The 14,953-nt window shown below is 38.6% G+C and overlaps 1 protein-coding gene across 4 annotated transcripts in view; it reads right to left on the minus strand.

The window, feature by feature from the left end:
- Positions 1-14,953, minus strand: part of CIB2 (calcium and integrin binding family member 2) — a 42,067-nt gene that overhangs the window by 23,387 nt on the left and 3,727 nt on the right. For 2 of the 4 annotated variants that reach the window (XM_063412330.1, XM_063412332.1), the window contains exon 2: positions 1,982-2,016. In XM_063412330.1, the coding sequence (XP_063268400.1) occupies positions 1,982-2,016 (35 nt within the window). Of the gene's footprint in view, positions 1-1,981; positions 2,017-12,174; positions 12,983-14,953 lie in introns of those variants that run through there. The other 2 variants (XM_063412331.1, XM_063412329.1) reach the window with 2 other exon arrangements.

The raw sequence follows: 14,953 nt of genomic DNA on the forward strand, positions 1-14,953 counted from the left end.
TCAGGAGTACTTTGACCAAGAGTTCAGAGCACTTACACAAGTAGAATAGGACTAACACAAACTGGAATATGTAAAAATAAACACAGGTTGCAGCTGCTTCTTTTCTCTGACTCACAAAAGCAGACATTCTCAGGAAGATCTGCTTTTAACCAATCTGCAATGGCTGCCTCTGAGCATGTATTAAGTTCTAGGCACTTAGAGACTGATTGTCTACCAATGTGTTCTGGCATCTCTCCATGCAGAAATCTTGTATCCCAAAGCTACACACATTGGTCTAAATTTCCACATTCTCCATAAGAAAACTGGAGCATGTTTTCACAGCCCTACCACCACCAAAGCAACCAGTAGCAGCTCTAAAAATTTGTCAGCTGACCTACGAGTATTTTAAACAATATTTTGAGTCAGTGATAACATAAATATGTCTACAATAATCAACATTCTTTAATATGTTCTTGCCCTGGGCCCATGACTGAAAGCTCATAGCTCTGATCAGCACTTCCAAAAATTAACCATCTTTAACAAAGACTTAGGAGTGTATTTAGGTTTTCTAGAGATAAACAGCTATCAAACACCAATAACAAACTAGGGTTTCTATTTTTCTCTTTCACCAGGCACACTTGCCTCTGCTGCAGTCTTACTTTTTCTTTTTCCTAGATCCATTTTCAGCATTTTGTGTTAATTTTTTCTTCACTTTAAATTTGTAAGTTATACTATTTTCTAGTAATTTGCAAATTATCCACACTCAAATTACTAATCAAAAAACATGTCTTCAACCCCTCTGACCACAGCCTGCACAGTCTTAAGCTGTGCCAAGGGAAATATAGGTTGGGTATTAGGAAAAAGTTTTTTACAGAAAGGGTGATAAAGTATTGGAATGGTCTGCCTGGGGAGGTGGTGGAGTCACCATCCCTGGATGTGTTTTAAAAAAGACATGGTTTAGTTGAGCTGTTAGGGTTGGGTTGGACTCAATGATCTTGGAGGTCTCTTCCAACCTCGTGATTCTGTGATCTATGTTGACTGAAGCTGATGCTGACACCAAAGCCTTGAACACTAAAGACCGTGTGTAAGTCAATCTAACACCTTACTGATAGGGAAATGCCCTCTTCATTTTCAGTTGCATTTGCTTCCTCTGGCTCTTATGCCAGCTTTGGCACTCATCTCATCCCTTAGATGAGCTGATTCAGCTTACTAAACCAGCAGAAAATAGATTTGCTGTTGTTTGGGGTTTTGATGGGCTACTTTCCCTGTAGGGACAGATAAAAACACTTAGCCCATTTCACTAATTGCAATCTCATGTTTATAGTTTTAGTTTATAGCAAACTAAATTGAAGCTGCCATATTAATCCCTTCATCCCCACCTACACAACAGCCATTAACAGCCATGGAAATACATGGTGAGTCAGACAGGGCTTTCTTCTTTTATTATTTTTCTAAGGTTGCTCCTTGCTGGACCATCTCACTGAAGTTGGCAGCTGCACAAGAAATTGAGTTCAGCCAAAAGAGGACTGGACCTGCACTTCCTCCACATCACCCCTGAGAGCATCCAGCAGTGTAAATAAATGCCCAGCAGTCCCTGGCTGCCCCTTCACCGAGACAGGGAGATGCTAAATCAGTAAGTGCTAATTAACCAGGGGGTCATAACCCGTTTTATTCCCGCTTCCTAAAACTTCACCTCAGACACGTAGAAACACCTCTGGATTCTATACTGACTGCAGGATGTGCCCTCACTGGTGTCTCCGAGCAGAAAAGCAGCAAATCCCTTTCATACAAGTCACTTGCCCTAAAAAAGTTTATGATATTCTCCTTAAACTAATCACTACCTTATGACAATTATATATTATAAGTGTATCTTAAATCCAAACCTATTCTCATTAATTCCTGCAGAGTAAGTGGCTTTATCTGGTTTCCTCACAAATCAGATAAAAAGATTTAGCCCCTTCCACATGGATCATGAAGGAGAAATTTAAAACTATTTACTTACCGAAGGATTTCCTTCCGAGTGAAGAACGTGCAATCCTGTTAAAGAAACAAAATGTGTCATTGTACTAGAGAAACATTGAAAACAACTGCAAAGATTTATTTCTCACCCTTTTGGAAGGAAATTCAGATCTGACAGAAGAACATTAAAGATGTTGTTTGGTTGCTATCTGCTTTTGATTTGGAAAGCAATACACACTATAAAATAACAGAAATATTCCAAGGACAGGCCTATCAGTAAAAAGAAAGATATTGGTAATGTGATAGTTCAGGAGGAAAAAAAACAGATTGCTGAGATACTTCTCCAATATGGAATGACCAGACCAGAAACAAAATTAAATCCAAAAAAGAAGGTATATGCCAAAACTATTCAATAGATGAATATGGAAAACTATAAACAACAAACAGATGACAAAAACTGTTTTCTAACTTGAAGTATCTCCCTGCAGGAGACAACTGGTTTAATAATAAAATTATGTGGTTGTTTATTAGTTATTAACCCTTTTTGCTAACAATCAGTTTGCACTGTAATCACTTTGCTGAATGTTGCAAACTCCTCTATTTTAGGAGCATGGTTAAATGGACAGCCCCTGTCCTGAACAGCAGAAAACTATTCAGCTCTCCCTGTGCTATCACAGAACTAGAAATAGCTTACTAAAATGCAAAAGTAGAGCCTGCTGAGAAAAGAGAGAAAAGCATACAAGCATTCATTTGAATTCTAGATGGCTCTGTCATGTGCCTGAATTGACATTGGTTTAATTCACTTCATGAACACCTGCAATGTACTAGAATTCAAACACTTCACCAAAGAACCACAATATGAGCAGTGGAAGAGTTTGCATTTCATGCATTTCTATGTCAGTCACAGAAAAAGTTATAATTTCTCAGGTGCTGTGAGGAAACAATAATCAGTCCCATCCCATTCAAAAACAATCCCCTAATCTCCACTCTTACCTAGTATGTATTTTATGGACATTTTGCCCTGCATCCAAGACTAGGAACCACTAGGAACACCAGTGGTAATGAAATACTTGATAATCAGTTGGGAACATCATTCATCAATTCAGAGAACGTGCAACTCAATTTCAGAGCCAGCTCCTGAGAGTGTATATATAGGGAATAACCACCAACACAGAAAATTCTTCCTGACTACCCATCTCTCTCACAGGCCAATGTGATATGGCAGGGCATTTACCTAACAATTCATCTCTTTGTAGTTTCCCCCCTTTAATGTAAAGATATTTAGACTATATCATCTTTGAAAATCAACTTGTGACGAGATAACAGTATCAGACTCGGTCAGACTTAAGTCATACTTAAAGAGTACATACAACTTCTTTGACTCTCCCAGCCTTGTTCTTCAGTCAACCAGTGAAAATAGATTTCTTTCTCAAGCTGAGACTCATTGGGGCTAAATGCCTGCTTCTTCCAAGGAGGGGAGAAGCAAAGGATCCCCACTGCAGAAGCAGAGAGCCTGTCTCAGGTGTCCAGGAACGTGATCAGTACCACAGGTATCAATTATTGAGCTGCCTTGCCCAGAGCAGCAGCTCTTCCTTCAGTGGATTGTGCAGTTACAAGACCCAGGAGGAAGCACCTCGGGAGCTGCTAACACCGATGTCACATTGTCTGCAACTGCACAAAGTGACACCGGAGCCAGCTGGTCAAGTCTTCCTTAATTCCACACAATCAACACAGTCAAACTGTCGCTTAAGGATGCTTCATCTGCTACGAAAGGGCAGGTGTAATCTCACAAATAATTGTAATGCCCTCAGCAGCAATCATCTGTAATTATGTAAACAGGCTGGGGAAAACAGCAGCCACTTACCTAGAAAGCTGATAGGGAAGTGATATACAAAGGGAGACCAAGATTAAAAGGAAAAGTTACTCTTTACCTTGCAGAAGTCCTGCAAAAATCCTATTGGGAGACAAATTAGGAGGTCAGATAATAAACCATTTTTGCTGACAGTCCACACATTTTTTATATTTTATTCTGAGTTGCTTCATGACATTGACAACAAACACTGCTGCCTGCCTGTTTTTTAATCAACAAACTTTTTACTAATGTAGTCTAAATCCCACTAATACTGAAAACCTCTACAGCAGAAGTTGCAACTATCTGCCTGACCACCACTACTGACAGCTCTACTTCAATTACACCTGCCGAGTGCATGGAATTGTCAGGGATGAAGGGCGTCAAAAAAATTTCAGAATGGCCTCACTCTTAAGAGAGATCTTAAAGCTACTCAGGGTCAAAGCACCACAAACTCATCATGACCGGCCTAGACTTTTGATCCAGCCAGAAGATATCCCCTATGAAACAATTTATCATTAAAAAGCCTGTCTGGAGTCAAATGGCAAATGCAAAACTACAGCTCCACATGACCTTTAAAGGGGATGTCCAAACATCCCTCTTGCTTCTCCCTCTTTCTTTTTTCTGCCTGTTCCTTTATGCAGACTTCACTTTTATGAGCAGAATAACTGCATCAGAGAACTCTGAAGGAAGGAACCAGAGTGTTGTAAATGAATCTAGCAATAACAGATCCATTTCCAGCTTGGATCATTTCCTTTTAGTGACTTAGAATATAGCTTTGGCAGCACTGGTACAAGAGATGAAGGTGAAACAAGCATTTATTGATGGCAGGAAAGGGGTGCAGGACTGGCAGGACTAGCTTTTTTTTTTCTTTTATTTTTTTTTTTTTAAGCCCAGCCCTCAGTTGGATTAAAATCATGATGGAAAAAAGGTCTAAATAACATAATTACATTTTACAATTGCTGGAACTTCAGCTATTTAATTCAAGACTTTTGTCCAAAGAAACCCAGAGCTGAATCATCCAATTTTCTTCTGTCTACTTTATTCATACAGAAAAATACACAACAAAAGACAATAAATAGTAAATTAACACGTTAAATTCACTCTCTCATAAGGGTAAGGGAAGTGGGCTCTGGAAAGCATTTGTCATTTATGCACATGATAACTTTGATTTTTCTGCAAGCCAGAGATATCATGGAACACATATGCTACTTTGTGGACTATATTTGAGTTTGCTAAGAGCACAAAAAGCAGCCTGTCTGGTCTCTCTGGACACTAAAATGACTGGGAGTCCTGCTAGAAATGCAGAAACTGAATATTGAACAAATAAACATTACCAGAGTTTTCATAATTCTTATCAGTTCAACATTACAGGCAAGAATTGATGCTGGGAATTATCGCCTTTATTTCTAGTGCTATACAATGGTCTGAAAGGCTTCTGCTAACAGCAGGCCCTTGGGGGTTTTAGCTTCTTTAGAACAGAGGCTTTGCCTTGACAGGTCACCTATTTCAGCCCCTGAGAACAAACATGCACCTTCTCCAAGATCAACTCTCCCACTCAGTCTGTCCTTGTGCCCTTAATAATCAAGTTGATTAAAAGTCTAACAAGGGATCACTGATGGTTGTTTGGAGGTAAGATACCACTAAAACAAATCTGCAATTATTTACTTAACATCTTGTAACAAAGTGAATAGAATCACGCAAACAGAAAATAAATTTCTCATTGATTTCAATAAGATCATGACCTTGTAAAATGGGACTTGATTCTCAAATTTAGCATTTAGATGGCTTAACTGCTTCTTAAAATAGTTTGCAGAGAGCAGAAGCAGATATTTGGTGTATTTAAGTTCCACAGGTAGCTTGGTTCATGGTGGTAATTGGACTTTCTGCAAGTTACTCCACATTGTCCGTAAAGCACAATTAACAGTCTCTGCTCTTAAAACTTATTTTTATAGCAGAGCAGCATGCACATGCTGTTAGTTTTATACTTGTATTTCCTATGTCAGATTAATGCAGATTTAGGACAGAACAGACTCAAATATGGTGGTCCACCACTCTGTCCACTCGTCTGAAGGACTTGACTGCAAACTCCTTGGTCGGTTCTTCTTTGTATTGAGTTCTGCAGTGACTTGAACAAAACAAGAAACGAGAGAGAGATGCTCTGACAATGCTGCTACTTAACTGTGTGTAAAGTGTCCATGCAGCACACCAGGAGGTGTGGCTCCACTCAGCCCAGTGTCAGCTGCTCTGGCCATGGACTGCCAGTTCCCGAGGGCATCACACAGCTTAGGAACGGCAGCAGAGCCCATGGAACGGGAGGTTCGCAATCACCACTCCCAGAAACAAGTACTGTGCACACAGCACAGCTCTGAAATAAAGCTAGTCTCATGGTGGTATGCAAAACACTCCTCTACCGAACAAAAACTGGGGAAATGATCAACAGAATGAAAGAATAGAAATACTCAAATATGCTTTCAGTATTTCTGAAAGCCATTAATGTATATTTCTCGTCTAAGACAACACATACATATTCTGCATTGTATATGTACAATTTCATAAGGTCAGGTTTACCTTGATCCTGCAACAGCTTCATTGGAAACTTTTATAAATAAGAAAATAATGCAAATCAGTCTTACAAAATCACTGGAAATTAAAAAAAACCAAAAAAAACCAGCCTCAAACAAAAGCCAGCAAACTACAGATAATGCGGATACTGTAAACCATATAGCTATCTGAGAAAGCAGCTCATAAAAAATGCTAACTATTGGATGCTGCAGCACTTTAAAAGGTAATATGTCAAGCAATTACTTCATTTCCATTTTTAAGATCACAAATGATGTTTTGTACTGTGCCAAAGTATAAAATGTGTGTAAGAGCATTTAATCAAAACACCATCAAAATATCATCCTGTGAAGCAACCAAGAATCTGGTACCAGAAGCAAATGAACTTTTATATAAAAGATCTAGTATTACCTCTGTTCTGGTAATGTTTTACAAATGCAATACTTTTGTTCTACATTCCACACAGCTAAGACTGGCATAGAATTGTGCAAGATTGAGTCTGCAAGATATTTATGTATTTTCATCACTGTTACTGTATAAACAGTTAACAGAGTCAATAAGTTAAAAATGCTGTTTATATCAGAACACCAATGAAATTTTACCATAAAGCTCATCCTTACTTGTCATCATATATACTTTACAATTGTTAGAAATGAGATGCTTGACATGGCCAATATTTCAAGCAGCAATTCAATTTAATAATTAATTAATTAGCATGGTAAAGTGTGAGTAAAGGCAGTGTGCTGGGTGCAGTGGTAGGGGTTTTCCCTTCTGACTGCCCACTGATTGCTGGACTTGCTGGTATTTTATTTGCTATATTCATACATATTCATAAGCTTTCTCAGCAGTTTCTATTTCCAATTTTTAACGTCATTATTCAATACCTATTGTGGTCCATTTTAGATTTCAATATTCCAGGATATGTATCCCAGGTGGTGGGGTCCAGCTTCTATTTTCCAGGTCTATCAGTCTTTGATAGTGATGTTCAGTTTTCCTTTTTCAGGAACCATAAATCAGCGAGCTGAAATCCTTCTTCCATATCCAGGATGGTTTTTTTACTATTCTGTGAGAAAGCCTTTTTACATTGTAAAACTACGGTTTAAAAGTCTTTAATACAAAACAAGCTTCTAAAGTTATAATTCAAAGACTCTTATTACAGAATAGCTTGAGATTTATAATAGGTAATTGCAAGCAAAGTTTGTTCAAAAACCTTCTCCCATGCTTTCCTCAGTTGTTTATTAGAACTCATCTTTATAACTGTCCCATGGCCGTGTTCCACAATTACAACTACACAGATTGTCTTTATTTACCTGACACGAAACACAACTTTGTATTTCACACAATTACACCCAAACCAATCAAAACACCCATTGAGTTTCAAAAGGAAAAAATCTGCATCTTAAGAACTGGTTTATGTAGTCATACAGGGGAGCAACAGGGGAGTAAAAACAAGTCAGACATTAGCAAGGACTGAAAAGAAGCTGCCAACAAAAGTAATTTTGCTCAATCTACAGATGCATCAAAAGGTAACATGAAACCAGAACCTGACCAAAGGATATTTTCACAAAAAACTTGCTCCATTAATATGCTACCTCTACTTGCACAATAACAGTAATACTGTATAAAATGGAAAATACTTTTTACAGAAGATCCTGGGGAAACCATGAATGCACTTGTTTGTATTCTTGCAAAGAGTTAATTTTCCAAGACCCTGGATGAAGTCACGCACAGCATTTTACAAGACAGCTTGATGAACCTGTTTTACTTTACAACTGGTGCTTCTTGACAGATCAGAACATAACTTGTTTAATCCGGTTTTGCAAAATTCTCATGAAATATAGTCGAATTGCACTTTGGTTTCAATTTTGATAAAAGGAAAAAAGTGAGTTCTGTAATAGAGAAATTCTTGTGTAAAAGAAGAATGTCATTACTTCATCGTACTATATTGTATTGCAATATTGCCTGTAAGACTGCCAGGGTAAACATCAGTTTGTTTTGAGACTGCATTAAATAATGCAAAGTAGATAATACCACAAATGAACAAATACAAATGGCTTGCAATAAAACCAGTAATATGCCTTATAATATCTAGGTTCTAGAAAGGAAATAAAAAACCCAAAAACAAACCAAAAAAAGAAGAATCACTGAATTAGTACTGCATTCAGATCTCTTAATTCAAGTGATCACAGAAAAGGGAATGAGATTGACTGAACAGTGCAGGTGTTTGTCCACAGCCCAAGTACAATTTCTCTGCATTTCCAACTCAATTAAATTGTTTTACAGTTAGAAATGTTGTGCATTGAGGTGAATAAATGATTCTGATGTTGCTTTACTGCATACTTGTATTTTCCATTGCTTCAAGCATCTGTGCACAGCATCACTCAAAACACCCTAAAATTTCAATTCATTTTCTTTTCTCAGTATGAGACTTCACTTCCAAAATCAGTAGGCAGCTTTTAAAACCTTAATTTTAAAATGCTCTTTTATTGCAATGAAACCCATCTTTCTTGCCTATCAATACTTACCTTTCCCTCACCAGATCTTGGCTAGATTTCCCATTTTTTACATAAAAAACCCTCACCAACCAAAATCCCCTAAAAACCACAACCAGAACTCTAAGGGTATAAGAATCATAAATGCCCAGTAAAATTCCTTTCTTTACAAGGCCAGTATTTTAAGTAACGTGAATCTCTATGGGGAGCCCAGTGCTAGCAAAATCCTAACTTGCAAAACATTTCACTAATCTTATGAAAATGTAAAGAGCTGACAACAAGAACACTATCATAATAACAGGTGATATGATCTTAACAGCAGGTGTTACACACAAATCTCCTTTCTTTACTTTGCCTCTACCTACCTGAATTTTAAAAAAAGAAAAAAAAAAGCTGAATTTAGAATTGTTTAGGATTATCAAGTTCTATTACAGGTCTCTTGTACAGTTTCAACTGGCTACCCATCACCAGTCAAGAGCATTTAAAAATCTTGTCCATTGAAAACACTCAGGTCATCCTGTGGATGACCACATTTACAACTCTTTAATTTAAAGTTAAAAGTTCTGCTAAAAAGTGGCTCTTCAATATGACAATTTACATGCAAAAAAGGTGCATACACAGGCTTTTCAGAAAGTTTTAGATAAAACAATTTGATTTATTTTATTTCATTATTATTACATTAATGATGTGAGATTTTTGTAAGCTAGCTCTTAAAGCAGATTTTCTGCAGCTTAATCTTCATTCTCTAAAGCCAAAGCCATTTGCATAGGTTTTACCATACTTTAAGCACATGAACTTCTCACTTTTTCATCTCATAGTGTCTTTTATCAAACAATCATGTAAAACACAATGAATTTTTTAAAAGTTATAAAAATTCTCCTCTTCTAACAGTATTAGGTACTATAAGTCCAAAGCAATTTGTACAAAAGACAGAAATAATAGAAGTTACAACCAGATAATACAATGCCCAGAAATACATTTCAATAAAGAAATGACAAGTCTAAGAATGAGGTAAGGTTTTGAAAAGCCTTCCAATAGGAACTAGGAGGAAGTAAAAAAAAAGAACAACCAAGATATATTTTACAAAAAAAATCGACACTTTTTGCTTCTGAATGCTGATACGATGCACACCGTACCCTGGAGTACTGCTGTAAGAAGTACAGTACTAACTCACAGACACATAAATTCACAAGAAACTGCTTTAGGAAAAAAAAAAGACTCAATGATCGATTTATAAAAGCAATTTATATGTAGATGCCTTCCTGATCACTGGGGTACAGATATGCACAACAGACAGTTGCAAAGTGGACTGTGGTACACACAGTGTTTTACTTTGGCCCATGGTTTAGAGGCCCTGTTAACTCAGCTGCTGGCTCAAGACATGAAAAACCTGCACTAAAAAATATGGAAACATTGCTCCATTCCTCCCTTTTCTATTCCGAAGAAATTCCACAAACGAGAAGGAGGCAGGTAAGATGGCAAACTCCAAATCAAACAGCTCCACTTGTATTATATAAAATGCCTTCTCCCCCAGGATGCCGTGGAAAGGCAAGAGCTCTCCGTGTGGGTGGCTCCAGCAGTCAGCCCAGGATCTTTTTGTTTAAAAGACTCAAGATGGATGCAAAACTAATGGATCAGAGGCAAATCACAACCAAAATTACCTTCCTAGCAAATTCTGCAGGTCAGTTATTGTCCTGAAACCTCTTACTTTATAGTACTTGCCAAATATAACAAGTGCTATTACTAGTCAAAAATCGTCTAGCTCTCCACTAATGAACTGCAAGTCTGCCTGTAACAGAGAAATCCCAAAGGCGACTCAATCCACTGGGCCCAACTCCTGCCAGGCTTTGAGATCAAATATCTAGCATTATGAAAGGCAGGGGCTGCAAAAGCCATTAGAGAGAGGCAATTTCTACATGAAGAGCACTGAATTAGGGATGACATTTCAGCTCTTGCATTTGCCAGTTTATGTCAAGAAGATAACATTAATTACATTTGGATTTTGTTTTGTTTCGCTGCAGTTGTGCTCTGTTCTGTGTTCACTTTTATTGTTAGTAGGAAGACAGACACTGGTGCTTTACAGATCTTTGATTTCTCTCTTGCCTATCCAGCAGGGATGTGAAAAAGCTTTTTTGGATCTTGGACTGCTAAGTCTAAGATCATTAACTTAGATTAATACATTACAGACTGCTGGTGAGAAGTGTGACAAAGTGGAAATTAAAAAGGCTCATTGTCACGTTTCCTACAATGACAAAAAACCTGCTAGGTATTTATAAAAGCATTTAATTTATGCTTTACTTTCAGTGTGGGATAATGGTTGAAACTATTTTAGCATATACACCTGGCCTCACTCTGTGGTTCAATATCTACACCTGTGACAAGTCCATCTTAGCAGTGACTTGAAATAAAAATAGTAACTAAAATAATAGTTTCTACTTCAATGGGTTTCATCAAAGATCACAAATGTAAAATGTTATTAAGTTACCCAGTCCATTAAGGGTCTGTATCTGTCCCTTGGTTACCACAAGATAAATTAAATCTTGATTTCTTGTGCTTCTAATTCAATGTTTGTCACTTCATGTAGGAGAACAGAGCAATGCAGCCAACCCTAGCTGCCTCTCTTAATGAGTAGTCAGCTGCCTCCTTCTTTAGCCCACTTCTACTCAACACTTTGCCTCACTGTATTTCCAGAAACTTGTTCAAGATGCCCACTGTGAAGACAGCTTCTGCAATCCATTTCAGTGAGATCTGCAGTGTGCTGAAACATTACTAAAACCTGGGGATTTCTTTTTTACCCTATTTAAAAGCAGCTGATGTAATGTTAAGTAAATAAAGAAGTACCAAGTTATCCCCGACACAAAATGCACACTTACTTATGATGAGGTAAGAAACTGCTTTCCAGGAGAGGATGCAAGCATAATGACACCTATTCTGGAATTACAAAAAGCATATTCCTCTGACTTATCCTTAGGAAGATTGAATTTAGACAAAATCTATTTTTTCCCTTTCTGCTATATTGTCAGCAAAGGCATTGGGGAGAGAAGGTGCTACACTTTTGTCAAGCTAGTCACAATCGTTATTCTGCTTCCTAGTTCAGACACTGAGGATGTGACCCTTCTCCCTCTATACAGAGAGGGAATTAAATTAGTATATTCAACAACTCAGCCTCAGAATATTAGTACAGCTGCTGGAAGGAGGAGTAGAATACATACATGCAGGTTACAAAGAAAGTTTTCAATTATACTGGGAAACAAAACCACTCCCCAAACCAAACAAAAGCCCAAATCATAAATTACTCCCTTACGTCCCCTAATGCAAACCAAGATATCTTACCTGGTAGGCATCTAGCTGTTCATCAGTAAATATAGTTTGCTTATTACCCATCTTAAATGAGGAATTCTTTCTCTCTGCAAATGCATCCCATTAGAAGTAGCTGGATTCCTCTGTATTGTAGGCATTTAGAGCACGTATACTCCGTGAGCGTGCTGAAAAAATCCCAGAGCCTGCATTGAAGTGGTTTGGACTGCACCTGCCCAGCGAGCAAAGCCACAGTCTGGGAAATCTTTGCAAAGGCTTGACTAGAGTCTGCCAGGAAGGAAAGCGTTAAAATCACAGGCAGGTGTGCAAAAGCAGGGATACCAATCTGCTCCTTTTCAGATGCTTTTCTAAGAGACATACGGAGCGTTTATAACCCAAACCCCGAAGAGCCGCTCCCAGCAGAATGCAGCTCTCTCTCGCCTCGGGGGCTCACTCAGGGCGCTCCTCACGGCACCTCCAGGTTTTGGAGCAGCTCTGCGTCAGGCGGCGGCGCTGGGCGGCGCAGCCGTATTGCCTGGCACCCCCAGCCAGCCGGGGAACGAGGGAGCGCACGGGCACCGCGCAGAGCCCAGCCGGGGCTGCCCTGCCCCGGGGAGCCCGGCTGGGTGCAGCCCCAGGGCCTCCCTCCAGCACCAGGAGCCGCGGGAGCTCCGCAGGAAATGTTCGTGTCTGCACCGTGCCTGGTGAGGATGTGCGTGCACGACCAAAGGTCCCAAACCGCCGGGTACAGCACTGAACGCAGGGACTCCTTCGCGTATTAACTAAATTTTTAAAAGTCAGCAAGATTAAAGTAGTTTAACAGCCTCTAACCTGCTTCCTTAGGCTCATCAAGCACAACTGGGAAGGAGAAACCGCTACCACAGCCTAAAGCAAAAGCAGAAAGTGCCAGTAGAGGGCTCACGGGGTGTTTTTAGAGCACCAACAACCCCGCTGACGGGAAAATAAAAAAAAATAAAAGAGCATCTATGAGAAGCAGAGAGACAAAATCATATTATCTAACATCTGCAGAAGGATAAGCTCTTATAACAACAGCAGGAAGAAGTCTGAGTGAGAAAGGATGGCAACGGGGAAGAAGGACTCATTATAAGTTCACTTTCCATTCATGCACATTGAACAGAACAGAGGAAAATTCCCAACTTCTTTATTTGCAGTCTGCCAGTGGTCTTTATTTCCTCATCAAGATAGCAAGTTCAATAAAAACACTTGGAGAATTCTCTTGTGCTGTTACCTACAGCTTCTAATGATCCTGGCCTGATAGCAGGATTGGACAATAGGAGCTCACTTTATCTTGGCGTGTAACAACAAAAAACAAACATTTAAAAATAACAGAGAAAGCAAACATCTTGTATACATAGCAAAAATATCCTATGAAGTGTGTTGGATATGTAATAAAAACTTTCTAAGAAGTGCTGAACCACAGACTTGTAAGAGATGGCTTATTCAAATTATAACATTTAGAAATGCAGGTTTGATTAGCTACAAATCAGCACTGCCCTGAGCTACAAAAATTACAAGATATATTCCATACACAAAATAAATGCCTTGGAAAGAGAATGTTGGCAAAGAGGCTTATTAGCAATAAGCAAACATCAGAATTGTAACATCAAAGAAATGCATTCTAGCAATAGAGCATATTGCAGCACAGTTTCAGAATAAGAGGGAAGGAAGAAGCTACAGTGGTAAGGAAAATGCAAACTGAATGATTTACCATCAGATCAAGAGTGCAGCAAATATCTGTTCAAATATCATAAACTCGTACCGCCTGTTACATGGCTAAACCGATCTGTTTTCCCAGCCACTAGTGCATGGTTTTTGCTTTTCCCTGGTGTGTAGTGGCATTGGATTCCTATTATGTTACAAAAAGTTCCCCACAGGTAATTCAGAACATTAAAAATAGTTTTAAAAAAATCTATAAAATACAGTATTTCATTTTTTTTAATCAAAAACCAACTATAAGGGCTCCTTGAGACTAAGAACTTGCACTGTTCTGAAAGTTCTTACCTGTCCTCAAATCTGAATGAGCTCCATCGTTGGCCTTAGTGGTTATATGTATAATTAAGCATGGTTAATATCTCTGATCTGGTGCTACTAAAATGCAAGAGATAACAGCTGCTCTCAATCAGACCAGGCCAATACTTAGGCAAGTGATTTGCATGAAATGGCGTTCCATTCACAGCCACCTACTTCAAGCTGCCCATCTATGTAAATCAGATTAAATATAAATGGCCATATTACCTCTAATGTCATTATACAGAAGTTAATTGACAGCAGGGGTGGAACTGGCTCCATATCTTTTAATCTTGTGATGCTGTATGCTTAACAGCACTCTTACAGTGAAAACCTGACATCCCATCTCTTCATTTTTCACCTGCATTTATATCCCTGGCTGCTTCCCCTGTACCCTAGATGACACACACATCAGAAAGTCTCTATCTTTTGAATAAAGCTAACAGCAGTAAAACATCAGCAGAGCTTAATGGAAAGCATTAACCAGGTAAGGTTAATTTGTGGTTACAGTGTAGGCCAGAGGATTCAGATATCACTGTACACTACACCAGCTGGCTCTTCTCAAGCATATCTCAGTGGTAACTACACCTCAAAGCACAATTATCTTGCTGTGCTACTTGAATAAAATTTAAAGACATTATAATGCACAAAGTCTTTTTCACTCCTATTAGTTTGCACATTTCAAAGTTCAGATGATCTTCCAATTTACTCTTCTGCACTTCTTCTATCTGTTCATATTGATCAAAGATTAGTTTATTTGCCAGTTGGGTGATAAGCAAACTTACTG

This window comes from Prinia subflava, chromosome 15 (assembly GCF_021018805.1).
Source record: "Prinia subflava isolate CZ2003 ecotype Zambia chromosome 15, Cam_Psub_1.2, whole genome shotgun sequence".
Taxonomy (NCBI): domain Eukaryota; kingdom Metazoa; phylum Chordata; class Aves; order Passeriformes; family Cisticolidae; genus Prinia; species Prinia subflava.